The sequence below is a fragment of the Bos javanicus genome, chromosome 1 (genome assembly GCF_032452875.1).
Source record: "Bos javanicus breed banteng chromosome 1, ARS-OSU_banteng_1.0, whole genome shotgun sequence".
In the NCBI taxonomy this organism is placed as follows: Eukaryota; Metazoa; Chordata; class Mammalia; order Artiodactyla; family Bovidae; genus Bos; species Bos javanicus.
In genome coordinates, this window is record NC_083868.1 from 1994891 (window position 1) to 2011182 (window position 16292).

Sequence of the window (16292 nt, forward strand, 5' to 3'; positions counted from 1 at the left end):
ATCCCCAAGGTATACTTTGGTTTAAGGTCCTAAGTAGGCACTCGATTTGGGAAAAACACCCAATCTAGGTATTGTGAGTTCCCCAACTTCCCTTGTGGCTCAGCTGGTAGAGTCCACCTATAATGCGGGAGACCTGGATTCCAACCCTGGGTTGGGAAGATCCCCCAGAGAAGGGAATGGCTACCCACTCCAGTATTCTGGCCTAGAGAATTCCATGGACTGTATAGACCATGGAGTTGCAAAGAGTCAGACACGACTGAGCAACTTTCACAATCATTTCCAAACCACAGCTCCAGCTCTGGGTGGATCCTGGCTATACATTCAAATCCCTTTGAAAAGTCCTGACCTTAACTCTGACCATATCAAAATCCCCAGGGGTAGGACTCAGGCTTTGGAATTTTCTAGAGCTTCCCAGGTAATTCTAACGTACAACCGAGTCTGAGGACCACTGCTTTAGACAGGAATCCCACATTGCAGATTGTGTGAGTTCATTTTTTTTCAAAAATGAAAATAGATATATTGCTTTTTCTCATTGTAAAAGTACTATTGTATAATGTATGAAAGTTAGAAAATTTAGAAAGTTATAAAGAACCTAAAAAAACACCTTTAATTGTGGCATCAGATAATAATCTCGGTCTTTCCTGTCCACTGACTTCCCAGGTGGCGCTAATGCTAATGAATCCTCCTGCCAATGCAGGAGACACACAAACACATGTTCAGTCACTGGGTTGGGAAGATCCCCTGAAGAAGGGAATGGTAACCTGCTCCAGTATTCTTGCCTGGAGAATCCCACGGACAGAGGAGCCTAGCAGGCTCTAGTCCATGAGGACACAGAGATTTGGACGTGACTGAGAATAGCATATTGAAAAGCAGAGACATTACTTTGCCAACAAAGGTCCGTCTAGTCAAGGCTGTGGTTTTTCCTGTGGTCATGTATGGATGTGAGAGTTGGACTGTGAAGAAGGCTGAGCGCCAAAGAATTGATGCTTTTGAACTGTGGTGTTGGAGAAGACTCTTGAGAGTCCCTTGGACTGCAAGAAGATCCAACCAGTCCATTCTGAAGGAGATCAGCCCTGGGATTTCTTTGGAAGGAATGATGCTAAAGCTGAAACTCCAGTACTTTGGCCACCTCTTGCGAAGAGTTGACTCATTGGAAAAGACTGATGCTGGGAGGGATTGGGGGCAAGAGGAGAAGGGGACAACAGAGGATGAGATGGCTGGATGGCATCACTGACTCGATGGACGTGAGTCTGAGTGAACTCCGGGAGTTGGTGATGGACAGGGAGGCCTGGTGTGCTGTGATTCATGGGGTCGCGAAGAGTCGGACACGACTAAGCGACTGAACTGAACTGAACTGAGCGACTAAGCACATATACACATTCTGTTTGTTAATACATTCTGCCTAGATACAAATACATATAATTTTTTAAGAATAAAAATTGGATCACACTGCCATACTACACTACCATTTTGTACTTTCTTTTTCCCCAATTCATGGCAGTTATAGTATGTTATTTAATATATATGAATTATAGATCATCATATGATGATCACTTCACATGAATCTAAATCATAATTTTAAAAATTTTTTATTGAAGTATATTTATCATTTTCTATAGGATTCTATAATATGTCATTGTAAGGATGAGCCACAATGCATAAAACTTCATATTTTTCAGTATTTCTCTGATTAATTCTTTAGAATAAATTCCTAGAGATGGAAATGCTGAGCCAAAGAGAACATGGAGTTTGATGTATACATCACCCTCCAAAGGCTGAACCAGTCTACCCTCCATGAGCAAACCTGCCAACACTGTGGACTCACAGTCCTTCCAATAAATGCGCACCTGTCAAGCCAAAAGCAATGTATTTTCTTGTTTAGTTATGCATTTCTTTCATTATCAGAGAATTTGAATTTTGTGTACATTTAGTGCATAAGTACATTAAATGAGAAAGCTAACATTTATGTACTGCTTAGTATGAGGCAGATAGACATAGATTCATTCACTCACTTAACTTTCTCAGAACACCACGCAGTAGGTACTATCAACGCCTCTATTTTACAGATAAAGGAATTGAGGCCCAGAGAGGCAAGCTAAGTCTCCCAAGGACACGCAGCAGTGGTACGGGAGATTCGGATCCAAGCAGCCTGGTTCCTAACAACACATGCTTTACTACTATTCCACACTCCTCTCAGAGATGCCTAGTTAAAGGTTTTACCTATTTTTCTTTTTTATCTTTTTTTAAAACCTATTTTTCTATTAGGGTATTTGTCTTTTTCTTTTGGAGCTGTAAGAATGCTTTAGATACAAACATACACACACGATCTCTATATCTTTCAGTATCTACTTGGATACAGTTAAAGTGTTTACTCAGTTTAAATCTGTCCTTTGTCTTTTAATGTTTGTTATATTTTGTTACACGGAATTTTTTAAGAAAATGTTTATGCAAATAATAATGTTCTTGATATGCAAGATTCAAATAATACAGAATATTGAGAACCACTGTGCTGTCTCCCTTCTGCTTTCCTGCCTCAGAGGGAAACATGCCCAGAGCAAAGGGCATCCCTTTAGATGCTCCACACACATTTAATACCCACCCAGAGTTTTTCCAAAATAGACCCTACTGCAGGATGGCTTGTGAGGGGTTTTGTCTGTTTGCTTGTTTTACTTAATAGCATTTTCTAGATATCACTCCAACTAACACATAAAAGTCTCTTTCATAGTACAGATTCACCACTTTAAGTACTCTCCTTAATGAACATCTAGTTGTTCCCAGAAGAAAGTATTTTTTTTCAAGTTGCTGCAACTTTAACTCCTTTAAAGCTCTGTCTTTGGTGCCGTGCTAAGAATTTCCCCATCTTACTATTATAAAGAATATTTTTTGCAGCTTTCCATCTGTATCTTGTAACGGCCACCTTTTAAAATTCTGTTCTTAGTTTTGCTAGTTTTCCGATCATTCTTTTGGGTTCTCAAGGGGGTGGAAATCATGTTTCTGCAAAGAATGATAATTTGTTTTTTCCTTTTTAATACGTATGCTTCTCAGTTCTTCTCTTGTTTTTGTTTTTCTTCCCATTGACTAGATCTAGAACGCCTATTTTAAAAACTTGTTTCCAACATCAATTTGCAACTAAATATTGTGGAAAGTAAACAAAGTTTTGAATTAGTTTAATAGTAACCATATGTTGGAGAAAAGGAAACGGTAGATTGAAAGCGTCTTTCAAAACTAATTATTTAACTCAGCCAATGTGACCACAGTGTACTCTGTGGGGTAGAACTGGGGTTGGACTGAGGAGATGCTTACATGAGACAGAAACTTGTGACATATAAGCGGATTCAGCAAATAAGTAAATATACTGAGGATAATGAGAGCAAGGCTTCTCATGGAGAAGGGAGTTATATACATAGAAAGGGGGAAGGCTAGAATAAATTCTATGATATCAGATTAGAACAGGAACTACTGGTGCAAACTCATGGCTTCTAACATATACATATATGATCTTAAATATATGTTTGTACACTTATGTGTATGTAACAGTGTGTATGGATGTATACACACATATATGTTTCCCAACTCTGCCACTGAGAGACTCAAGAGGCAACAACACCTCGGAAGCAGTGAGCACACCAGTTACAGATGTGGGTTTCTAAATTCCTCACTGAAAGGAACCAGATCTAAAACCTCTCTCCACAAGCCAGCCTCCCTGTGCTTACAGAATCACAGGCTCAGAGGGTGTCCAAGTCTGTTCACTCACTTTAAGGATGGGCACACTGAAACCCTAATTTCTTCTTTTCTTTTGGCATTGGCTTTCTTGAAATGACAGGAGAACAACAATCATCTAATATCAACATAGAGTATCTCACAATGGCTTTCTGAAGACAGGTGGTGGAAACTGTATTCTTTTTTCTCTTAGAGCTTCCCTGATGGCTCAGATGGTAAAGCATCTGCCTGCAGTGCAGGAGACCTGGGTTCGATCCCCAGGTGGGGAAGATCTTCTGGAGAAGGAAATGGCAACCCACTCCAGTATTTTTGCCTGGAAAATTCCATGGATGGAGGAGCCTGATAGGCTATAGTCCGTGGGGTCCCAAAGAGTAGGACACGACTGAGCAGCTTCACTTTCTTTTCACTTTTCTCTCTTTCTTATTAGGAAAACCAAAGCATCAAGACCCTGCCTGTATTAGGGAAAGAACTGACTTACAAGGTGGAAGCCACGTGTTTGTTTGCACAGCTGATGTGTGTATTATTAGCTCTGTTCACAATAAACCTTTCTGGGGCTTCCCTGCTGGCTCAGACTGTAAAGACTCTGCCTGCAATGCAGGAGACCCAGGTTCAATCCCTGGGTTGGGAAGATCCCCTGGAGAAGGGACTGGCTATGAGATCCAGTATTCTTGCCTGGAGAATCCCACGGACAGAGGAGCCTGGTGGGCCACAGTCCATGGGGGTCGCAAAGAGTCAGACACACTGAGCGACTAACACTTTCACAGTAATCCAGCTTTTCTTTCGGAGTTACCATGCAGACACCTCCTACAGCCTGTTGGTATACGGTTTCTACACAACAGATACCCAGTGTGTTGGCTGGGAACCTGCCCATGACCCCAGATTCCAGACCTGCTGAGATAGCATTCTTCTGCTTGAAAAGGCAAGGCAGTTACTTACATTTTTAATGATCAGTGGGTATCTCGTTACTCGTTGCATAGGCTTCAGTATAAAACTAGACAGGGGCATTCCCTTACAGCGTGGGTCCATGGCCAGTCTCTGAAAAAAAAGATATATATATTTTTAATGTACTTAAAAAGTCTGCAAAATCCGGTAGTGATATCACACCGTTATTCATGACTCCCCACCCATCGCATTGTCTCATTTATCTGGACGACAACTGGGGAGCCTGGAGCTGGAAGGACCTGGCTGGTTGCCCTGGGCCAGGGGGAGGCATGTTTCAGATGGAGGGTGGGAGCTGACGGTGGGTGTGACTCAGCGGCAGGGTTAACCCCTGCTCCCTGGTCCCGCAGACCTTCCAGGCTCCTAACTTCCAGAGATGAGATTCTAGCTTTACAGAGAATAGCCCATCTGGATACCTGCCAAAACTCTACAGCATTCCTAGAACAAGGAGAGTCACAAAACTCTAGGGTCAGAAAAAGAATGCCCTTGAGTGCCAGAGACACTGCAAGTCCCAAGTCTCACTGCACCCGCGGGTAGGAGCCCCCAGGCAGGGTGGGGATGGCGAAGCTGAGACGCGATGCTCAGGCCCCTGGGACTCCGGTTGTCTCCACTCTGGACTCCTTCACCTCTTTCTTTTCGCTTTTGTCAACTGAACTGGAGGACAATAGTCCTTCTGCACCAAAAAGGTGACTCTTTGTTCTATAAGTCACAGGGGTTATATGGTGACAGCTCTCTGGTCAGGCTAATGCCTTAGGAACAGGTTTAATGCCCTAGGGCCTGTCAGCACCTGGACCTGGTCCAGCCATGGACACCCTTATTCCAGGAACTCTTTGCAGCTGCCAAAGGCAGGACAAAGTCCCGCAGGGATGAGGCCAGGAGAGGTGATGAGGCGAGGCACAAGCAGGGGAGGGGGAATAAGGCCCCTCCCTGGGCTGAGGTCAGCGTTTCCCTGAAGTTCAAGTGCGTGCAGTGATGGACTCATTCTGCCTGCGCCCAGGGGAGACCCTTGGCCCTTGGGGGGACCCCCAGGTGGCCCATGGTACCCACCAGCCCAGCACTACCTCCAGTCTCCAGCCCACCCTAGGCCTACTTCTTGGCCATGTTTCTTCTTTAGAATGACTTTAGACGTTCCATTCACTGGATAGCAAATCCAAGCATTTAATATTAGAAACAAGGAGAGAAAGAAAGAATGAGAACACGTGATGCTGTAGCCCAGAAGAGATGGCACATTCCCCTCTCAGTGATGATGCCACAAACACGGTTACAGGGAGGGTGGGAAAGCCTCCCCCCACCTCAAATCCAGAAGGCACAAAGATAAGCTTGTCGTTAGTATGCTGACTCTGCTGCCCACTCATCAGAATGTGCCTGTTTAGCACAAGTCACTTTAGTCTCCTCTCTCCACTCTGGGAGAGGTGGGGGCTGATTGGGGGGGGTGCTGGCCCCGCCAGCAGGGACCATCCCCACCAAGGCCGGGTCCCGGGGCAGCAGGCCCAAAGCCCGAGGCCCCCAGCAGATTGGGGTCCCCTCCCCACAATGTCCCCTGGTCACACATGACTCTCCAGACCCTGGTTACCCTACAAAGCAGAGGTCCTGTCATCTCACACTCACCCCCGCTGACTTCCTAGGGCTTGAGCTCATGGAAAAGAACCAACTAGGGCGGGGAAATTAAAGGGTCCATTGGGATTCTCTTTGCAGCAAAGGGCAGAGAGCAGCAGAGAAATGAACATACTCAGATTAAACAGAATAGCAGACCTGAGACCTGCCAGTCCTGCTAGGCCTGAAAATGAGACAAAGGATTTTAAATCGGTATTGCAAGAACACCATGTGCACCTGGACTGCAGACTGGAGTCTCCAGGTCAGCGCTGGTCCCTCGCCAAACCCACCCCCACGGCCCCAGTCACACCCAGCGGTGGGGCCAGCCCCCCTCCTGTGCAGCTGAGACCTCGCCCTTGTTGGCCTCCCGTGCACGTGCGACCGCACACCAGCTGCCTGCGGATGGCCCCTTGCGGGGGCAGGGGCTTGGCTGAGCCAGGGCTCCTCACTTTGACAAACTCCTTGAAGTCTGGGGCCTCGTCAGTCTTCTGCTGGATCAAGGCGGCCCCGTTGAGCTGGCAGCTGCAGAAGCGGATGTAGGGCTGCATGTGTGGCAGCTGGGCCGTCAGGATGTCTCCGATCATCTTCACGGGCATCTTCTCCCCAGACATCTTCTTGCGGACCCTCAGCGCTCTGCACGGAAACGCAGCAAGTGAGCACCCCACCTTCGCGCTCTCTGATGGGAACATGGCACACATCTAGGTGGCACAGAAATGGGATGTGTGTGAGGGGCACAAACCCAGGGCCACTAAGCATCTATGTGGGAGACAAGGGACAGAAAAAGAAACGAGCCTAGTGCTACAGAGAGGTGTCCCTGGGGCATTTTTCTTTTTTTGGCATGATGGTTATCTGCTGGCTCTTAGAAAGAAAGACTAAAAAAAAAAAAAATTTTTTTTTTTTTTTTTGCCAAACAAGTCAGTATAAAAGACAATATTTTCGTGTGGAAATATATAGAATCTTTCTTAAAAAGAAAAATAATCTGGACATGATCCCTGGGTGGATGTCTTGCTTGATGCATGGTCCATCCAGGCTGGTCTGGCCCCAGCCCTGAATCCATTTCCAGGACCAGTGCTGTCACCCAAGGGAAGCTGTTGTGGCCAAGGGCCGTGGAGGCTCAATTTCAGATCAAACAAAACACAATGCAGATGGCAAATCAACTGCCACAGGAAAAGAATCCCACTATGTTCATGAAAGCCAGGTTTAAATGATAGGCTGAACTATCTGTGCTTCACGGCTTCACTCCTGTGGCCAACTTGCAGTTGACCTGATTAAGAGAGCTCTGAAGAGAGAAGGCTATTTATATGCTAATGGAGCAATGGACCTGGAAGTTAAGAGGGGACCAGAGGGGCTGCAAAGTGCTTGTTCAGGAGTTCTCTGTAGTCTGAGTGCTTGGGGCCGTGGGAGCCAGGACGGTGCATCTCACCCTCCTAACTTGTATGGCAAATCCTAACCAACTACGATAAGAAGGGTTCGGTACTGAGCTTCTACACAACAGGGACAGCAATGTACCCGGAGGCGGGGCCACAGCACGGGAGGCCACGGGCGAGTCCTGCTCACCCTAGTGACTATGGATGATCAACAGATGGTTGGATAGAACAGAATGGCGTAACACATGATTTCAACGTAAGCGTGGGAGGACGTTACTCTGAACTCCTCTGGTTGCCTTCATGGTTGTGGGTAGGGCTATGTGATTCCCCAAAGGTGCTGCGGTCTTAGTATCAAAGACTTCAGATCACTTTCTTTCCCCCACATCTTTGGTTAAAGAAAAAAATTTAAAAATCTTTGTACTGGGCAAGCAAGCTAAGGAAAGAAACTTTAGGGACAGTGCCTTATATGGTCTAAACAACCAGTGATTCCCTCCTTAAGCAGATGCCATTGTGGGAAGAGGTGCTGGCCATTGCTGGTTGGCTGGGGCATGAGGAGTGGCAGCTTGGTATCCCCAGGATGGCCAGGTGGCGACTGCCCATTGGGTGGCTGGTGTGGAATATCTCCCAACATGTAGAAATTGGCTAAAGGGCAACATCGCCACCAATTCTGGAGGGCGAGAGTGGTGAGTAACCAGGTTATTAATACAAACTTGGGAAGATGGAAACAGGAAGAAATTCCATCATTCCATGATTTTCCAATGAGGAGTAACATAGTCTTTCTGCAAGGGAATAAAAGTGTTTTTACCTGCCTCCCTCTTTTTTCTTTTTTTCTAAATGATGAGGAGACAAGAAAAAGGGAAAAGGAAAAAGATGACACGCGGATCATCACTGTGTTGAGGAAGTTAAGCCGGGTCCCAGGTTCTGAGGCCCACACTTGTAGACTTGAGTTGATCTTGCATGGGGGGCAGACAGGGCCTGCAATGGACCAGGCACCTCTTAGGGTTAGCTGCGGGCCTCCTTCTGGGATGTTCTACTGCACAGGACTGGGCTTGAGTGGGTGGAACAGGGGTCACCAAGCTCAGGGGCCGCATGAATGCTGCAGCCACAGCGCCGCCCCTTGGGGAGCTAATCCGTAATCTCACAGAAAGCTCAATACATGCAAGGTCTTCAACTGTGACAGAAATCAAATCAGTCAGTGAACGCATTGGAGTGCTCGCTGTTTGCTGAGCAAAAGAGTAACTCTCTGAAGTCTGCGGATCAAGAGAACGGGCAAGAGAGTTGGCTTTCATGAATGTGTCCTAGGCATCAAACACTTTTTTTTTTTTTTAACATGTATGACTTATTAGGTTGGCCAAAAATTTCATTCAGGTTTCTCCGTAAGATGGTATGAAAAATCCGTTATGAACCTTTCGGCCACCCCAACAGTATCCCTCTTGACTGTTGGGGAAACTGAGGCACGTGGCAATCAAGTCACTTGACCAGAGTCACACAGCTTAGAGGTGACAGGAAACCCTGGAACTCGGGGTGGGGGAGGGATCTGACCTCAGAGCCCGTAGAGTACAAGCACCAAGAGCAGCCCCACCTCCAAGCTGCCCTGGGCTCCTGGCCCCCCTCGCTCCAGATGTCTCCTGCCATTCTGCCAAGAGGGGCTTCCCCAGCCCCTCTGCTCTGCCCTCCCTGCTGGCCTTCCTCTCCCCTCCTCCAAGGCACTCCCATCTCCCCTCTCACCCTGTCCATGCCCAACCAAAGTCCTTCCTTCTCCCCATCCTGTCTTTACCCACCAAGGTATCTTTTTTTTGGTGTATACCTTGGAGTATAGTATACCTTGGGCTTCCCTGGTGACTTAGATGGTAAAGCGTCTGCCTGCTATCAATCCTTGGGTCAGAAAGATCCCCTAGAGAAGGAAATGGCAACCCACTCCACTATTCTTGCCTGGAAAATCCCATGGATGGATGAGCCTGGTAGTCTACAGTCCATGGGGTTGTAAACCGTTGGACACAGCTGAGCGACTTCTCTCTCTTTGGAGTATATTTGTCGTGTTAATTTCTGCTGTACAGTGACGTGAATCAGCTGTACATACATCCCTTCCCGCTTGAGCCTCCCTCCCCACCACCATCCCACCCCTCTGGTCATCATGAAGCATGGAGCTGAACTCCATGAACTCCTGCTACATAGCAGGTTCCCACTAGCTATCTATTCAAGGTATGTTTTCTAGTTCTAATCCATTTTTCTTTGTTTTTCTGCCTTAAAGAAAACTGTGTCTTCTTCTTCTTAAATTATTCTTGTTATCTTCTTCTTTGGAGAAGGCAATGGCAACCCACTCCAGTACTCTTGCCTGGAAAATCCCATGGATGGAGGAGCCTGGTAGGCTGCAGTCCCTGGGGTCTCGAACAGTCGGACACGACTGAGCAACTTCACTTTCACTTTTCACTTTCATGCATTGGAGAAGGAAATGGCAACCCACTCTAGTGTTCTTGCCTGGAGAATCCCAGAGACGGCGGAGCCTGGTGGGCTGCCGTCTGTGGGGTTGCACAGAGTCAGACACGACTGAAGCAATGTAGTAGTAGTAGTAGTATGTTCTTCTTATCATACTTAAGTTGGAAACTGAATACTTAATATTTAAGAAAAACTTTTTTTGGAGAAGCTCTTTCATTTATTTTTATTTCTTCAAGCAAGGAAACAGGAAAAGATCTCGATAAAAACAGTTTCCAGCACTTGGTTCCACACGCCCTATCTCACTTCTGCATCCCTTCTCTTATCTCTTCTAATAGCCACTCCTAAGGGTCTGCATCTAGCTCCTAACTGTAAAAGGTTCTAGATTCTTCTGTCCTACTCTGCTTTCGAAGGCAAATTTCTCAGCTCTCTGCTCACAGGTAAGAGAGCCCAGAAGCAGCATTAGTAAGAAGTCTGAGTGCCCCAGGTAGCTCCCTTTTATGTTCATTATGTTTGTTTCTTATTTATCTGTTTAATAAACCCTATGTCCCCCTTTAAGTACAAGTTGTCGCTGGCCCTTGGATCAGGAGTGGTGCATAAGTGACTGTCCACTGCAGCCCTCCAGGGAATGAAAGTGAAAGTGTTAGTTGCTCAGTCGTGTCCAACCCTTTTCGACCCCATGGACTGTAGCCCACCAGGCTCCTCTGTCCATGGAATTCTCCAGGCAAGAATACTGTGGTGGGTATCCATTCCCTCCTGGTGGCTCAAATGGTAAAGAATCTGCCTTCAATGCAGGAGACCCAGGGTCAATCCCTGGGTCGGGAAGATCCCCTGAAGAAGGAAATGGCAACCCACTCCAGTATTCTTGCCTGGAGAATCCCCATGGACAGAGGATTCTGGTGGGCTACAGCCCACGGGGGTCACAAAGAGTCGGAACACGACTGAGCAACTTCACCTTCTTCAGGGGATCTTCCCAACCCAGGGATCGAAACTGGGTCTACCACATAGGAGGTAGGTTCTTTACTATCTGAGCCACTGCCTTAAATTCTCTTTATCCTCAAATGCCTCCCTCTTCCATTGTGCCAGAAGCCCTAAATCTTCCCATTGCTGGGATTAGTCCTTTGCACAAAGAAGGTAAGTCTAAGCAGTGAAATTGTATAATCTACAATACGGGTGCTCATCATACAATTCTTTCCATTTTTCCTGGTATGTTTGAAAATTTTTCATAATAAGATGCTGAAAAGGGAAAAAACAAGAAGAGAAAGAAAGAAATCAGGTCTCCAGAAAGCTCTTTCTAAATACAAGTATTAATATTTTATCTGGAAGATGAAAAGCTTAGCCAAAGTAACCAATCAGGTCATCAGAGATGATAGAAGATGGGGGTCAGAGATGCCTGATGGGGCCGTGATTGGCAGGGTACCAGCTGTACACCTGATCTACTTGCTCCCTGGAATAACCCTGCATGCTAGACTGGGCAGGTGCTCTGACTGCAATCCTACAGCTTCTGAAACAAAGGGTCGGGAGTTATCTGCCTGAGATAACTGCCCAAAGTGAGGTAGAAGGTGCTGGAGCCCGGATGAAAAATTGAGATGCCTCCCTTCTGGTTTCACCTGCTTTCCATCGAGGGCAGAACCAGGTGGAACCCCTAGTAGGGCCCTGAGTGTCATCCACAGAGCAGCCCGGGGCCCTGATCCCCTTCTGTGTGACCTTGGACAAGTCACTCAACCTCTCTGAGCTCGTTTCCGCAGCAGCAAGAGTGCTCTCAGTTCCTACCTCTGGGGCTGTGGAGCGCATCGGCGCTGATAGGAGGAGGGAGCACACGGGCCTGGCCTTGACAGAGCCCAAAAAAGGGGCTTCCAGTTCCCTGTCAGGAGCAGGAGGGAGGGTTAAAGTGCGAAGACAACAGAGAAGCAAGGGGGATGCTGAGGCGGGGTTTAGGGGCTCTCTGGAACATCAGACAGGTCTCCCCTCTCCCCACCCCTCACACACCCACCCAAGGAAAGCAGTGTTAGCGCGTAGGTGTGTTTTCAACAGAAGGTCTTTGTGTGTGTTTCAAAAGAACTCATCTCCCACCCCTTTAGGTTGAGTACTTGTAGGTTCAGGGATAAATGAGCCCACCTGCCCCCAAGTGACAAGGCAGCCTCTCTCCGAAGGCAAGAGCGGGTACTCAGCTCACCCCAAGGCCCAGGCCCAGCACTTACTGTGGACCAGGCACTTGGTGTCTAAATGCTCCTTAATGAGAACCCTACGTGGTGGTTACTACCCCACTTTACAGATGAGGACACTGAGGCTCAGGGAGCACAATCAGAGCAGGTGGGCGACAGCAGGGCTGAGAGCCCAAGAATCCGACTCAGATCTATGCTAGAAGACTCTGCAGAATCTTTCTCAAGGGAGATTAATGCAAATACCCCCTCTAAACCATCCTCATCCCGTCATCTTTGATTATTTGTCTTCTAGAACGTACAGAGAGAGGATGTTCTGCTTTTGCTTCACGTCCACCTTGCCGCACCGCTCTGTCCATCCCTTCATCCACGCCCAAACACGCTCACAGTGGAGGGCTGAAATCACTTTAGCAAATCCCAGGGACCACACCCAGGAAAGAGCTGCTTCCCGTTTACACGAACCTAGAGATCAGGAGGAACCACCAGTTCCCAGGGCCTGTGTGCTGCCTCTGGGATCCCAGGACACCATGGACCTAATCTGTGTTCTAGCAAGTGTTATACGGAGGCCTGGTGGACACAGATTTGGAGGTTTGTTGGTTTTTTTTTTTTAGGGATTGGATGATACAATCCAACCCCTTCCTTTTACAGGTGGGGAAACTGAGGAAGGGCGGTGAGTTGGGCTCCAAGCCCAGGTCTGTAGACACCTGGCCCAGTGTTTCTCCCTGGCCCCGCAGCTGCGACTGGGAACTGAAATATGAATAAAATACCCACTGCTTCAGGCCAGTATCTCAGAGGGACATCCTGAGAACCACTGTGGACCGTGGCCATGGACGGTCCCACTGATTCCCATCTTCAGGAGGCAAGAAAGTCCCAAGAGACCAACGTGTCCCCCTGTGGATCCTGGGTCTGAGGGAAGGCACGAGGGCTGCCGCTCACCCCGGGTGGGGCCGATCAGGGATCAGAACCCAGGATCAGCCCTTCTCTGTTCATTCTAGAACCACGGTAAAAGTAGGAACTGGGAGACCTGAGAAATCCACCCTCCCCAGGGAGAAACTGGGACTGTGATTCTAGAAGGCATCAGGCAAGAAAGAGTGATGGTGCCTGTGAGCAGAAATGAGGAAAAGATGTAGGAAGACACGCAGGGGGGGCATGCACGGAGAGGACACACGCGTGAAGCCACGCGGGGGTGCTAGTGTGTGAGCGCGAAGCCAGGCCGGGGGTTAGAGAGGAGAGGCTTACTTCAGTAGTTTGATATTACACATAATCAGCTCCTTCCAGTTAACAAAAATCATAGCACCCTCTTTTTCTGTCAGCAGCTCAGACTCCATCAGGGGTTTCTGAAAGATCTACAGATGCAGAAAACGAAGCAGTTCAGAAAGCAAACAGTTAGCTTGAAATTCAAACACACGCAACGCACCGATCTGTTCGGAGCAACGGGAAGGCCTGAGGCGTCTGCAGCCCTGCTCGGAGGCTCAGAAGCCGCAGAGTTTCTGAAGAAGGTGGTCCTCCCTCTGCCTGGGGGGAGGGGGTGCATGGGAGTGGGGTTCCCCATTGGGTCCACGCACAGGTTTACAAGGAGGCCCGCTAAACTCTGGAGGACCGGCCTGAACTCAGCTGGGGGGTCTGGACAAAGGCACTCACGCTCTCACTAGCTGGCCACGGCTGGACGTGGGGACTGAAAGATGCCCTGGGGTCGGTGGGGGGTGGATCCCGCATTCCTGGCCTGGCATCAGCGGCCCAGACAAGCCTCAGGAGCTCCCGGGGAGCAGGGCCTCCAGCCAGCAGCCTCAGGGACGAGATGGACCCCACGGCCCTGCCCACAGTGGGGCTGGACCTCAGGCAGAGCCAGGGGGTGCAGGCCTAGCCCCGAGGGGGCGCAGCTCCTCTCCTGGGCTCCAGGAAATACAGATGCCTGCCCAAGCCCCAAAGGGGTGGGCCACTCGCAGTACATCACGGATCTCAGCTGAGCCCCCCAAGGAGAGGTTGTTGCTACCCCTGGAGGCAGGCCACTCACTGCAAGGTTCCTTAGGGACCTAGTTTATTACAGACCTTAGTTTATTTCAGCCTGTCTTTGAAATAAACTTGGCTGGGCTAAGGCTGATCCCCAGGAGCCCCTACCCTTCACGGGTCCTTAAGCTGATGTTGAACCGGGCCTCCACCAGGCCACGCACAACGTATCACATTTCAGGGCATGACACACATCCTCGACATGCAAGACTCCTAGTGACAGTCCTGTACCTTGAGAAAGGGGTGCTTTTTCATCCCAATGCTTCCTAAGCACTCACGATGGCCTTGGGGGCCATCAACCCACCCTGCGTCTGGGACTGCTCAACACTGGGGCAGTGAGCCTTGTCTTCCCTGGTCAGTTATGAGGAGATGATCAGAGGAGACGGTTTCATGACTTGGGGGGGGGTGGGGGTGGGGTTCCCACACTCTCACAGTACTTCGCAGACTATAGGGGGACCCAGACACCCAGCTCGGCAAGCACCTGACCCCTAACACGCCAACGTCCCACAGGTCTGGACCAAAAGCTTCCCAACAAGCAGGGGGTTCCCAACTCTGCATCTTCTCATCCGCCTGGACCAGGCAGCCAAGGCCTGTCAAGAGCTTCCTGGGAGGAAAGCCAAAATGAGGCATCGTCCTGGACGGGGTTGGGGGGTGTGTGCACGGGGCCCCAGGGAGGAAACATCTTCATTCCCTTTAACGGACGTTTCTCGGGAGTCATGGGCGGCATGAGGGATAATGCAAGCCATCAGCCCCGCTGGCCGCCGTTTTGAAACACTACTGCCAAGGGCCGGGAGGTGGTGCTCTGTGGCGTCGGGTAGTTGGTGGCAAGTTCTCTGAGTGGAGCCCTGATGCCCACCTCGCCGCTGTGAGTCCCGCCCCAGGTCTCCTCGCCCCGACGCCCACCTCGCTGCTGTGTGTCCTACTCCAGGCCTCCTCACGGGCTTGTCTGTCCCTGGCTTGAGGGACCTCTGCCCTCTCTGTGGACAGGACTCCCAGTTGGCCATGGATGAGAAGGAACCCTCTTCTCTCGGGACAGCGTCTCTTACATGACATCCCATCCAGAGGCTCCCACACACCTGAGAGCTTCTCAGCCTGGGAAGCAGGACCCCACCTCCTTGACAGGGACCCCGGCCCCCGCCTGGCACCCCCAGCCGCCCTCACCTCTGTGACCAGCTGCAGGTCATTCACGTAGTTCTCCTCCGTGACGATGAGCTCGTGGATGTACCCCTGTCGCTTTCTTTCAGTTGGGGTCAGCATATCCAAGAGGTGTAAGTCTGAGCACCCTGCAAAACACAACCATGGGGACCGTTTAGTCCAGGCCTGGGGAGCTTCCTGGGGAAGGTTCCCCAGGGCCCTGCGGTCTCGCATCAGTGGGACCGTTGTCGTCCCCTAAACAGATGGGTCCAAGTCCTACCCCAGCACTTTGTGAAAGTGAGCTTATTTGGAAATAGGGCCTCCAGATGCAATCAAATTAAGATGGAGTCACACTCGGGACTCCACAGGGCAGCCCAGTGGTTAAGACTCTGTACTTCCATTGCAGGGGGCCCAGGTTCAGTCCCTGGCTTGGGAACTAAGATCAGTGCATGCAATGTGACGTGACCAAAAAATAATTAACATTAAAAAAAAAAGATGAAGTCATATTCAGTTGGGGCAGGACCTAAGTCAATATGACTGTTGTTCTTATGGACACAGAGACAGACAAGGAACACCACGTGACAACAGAGGCAGAGACTAGAGTGACGTGTCTACAAGCCGAGGAATGCCAGGGATTGCTGTCAGCATCAGAAGCTCATGGAAAGGCATGAAACGAACTCTCCTCTGAAGCTGTCAAAGGAACATGGCCCTGCCCAAGCCTTGATTTTGGACGTCTCACCTCTAGAACTAGCAGAAAATTAATTTCTGTTGTTTTAAGCCCGCCCAGTTTGTGGGCATCTCTTTTTGCCTTTTCATACTGTTCATGAGGTTGGAAAAGACCCTGATGCTGGGAAAGATTGAGGGCAGGAGGGGAAGGGGGCGACAGAGGATGAGATGGTTGGATGGCATCACGGACTGCATGGACATGAGTTTGAGC

General features: G+C 49.1%; 1 protein-coding gene and 1 non-coding gene across 6 annotated transcripts in view; one reads left to right on the top strand and one right to left on the bottom strand.

Moving 5' to 3' along the window:
• ITSN1 (intersectin 1) overlaps nt 1-16292 on the bottom strand; it is a 253806-nt gene that overhangs the window by 25848 nt on the left and 211666 nt on the right. For 4 of the 5 annotated variants that reach the window (XM_061411188.1, XM_061410952.1, XM_061411028.1 and 1 more), the window contains 4 exons: nt 15383-15504; nt 13454-13560; nt 6702-6885; nt 4657-4755 (listed from right to left, as the gene is read on the bottom strand). In XM_061411188.1, coding sequence (XP_061267172.1) covers nt 4657-4755; nt 6702-6885; nt 13454-13560; nt 15383-15504 — 512 coding nt within the window. Of the gene's footprint in view, nt 1-4656; nt 4756-6701; nt 6886-13453; nt 13561-15382; nt 15505-16292 lie in introns of those variants that run through there. The other variant, XM_061411283.1, reaches the window with a different exon arrangement.
• On the top strand, nt 3918-3989 carry TRNAC-GCA (transfer RNA cysteine (anticodon GCA)). Its single transcript has one exon. It is a non-coding gene; the product is annotated as a tRNA-Cys (tRNA).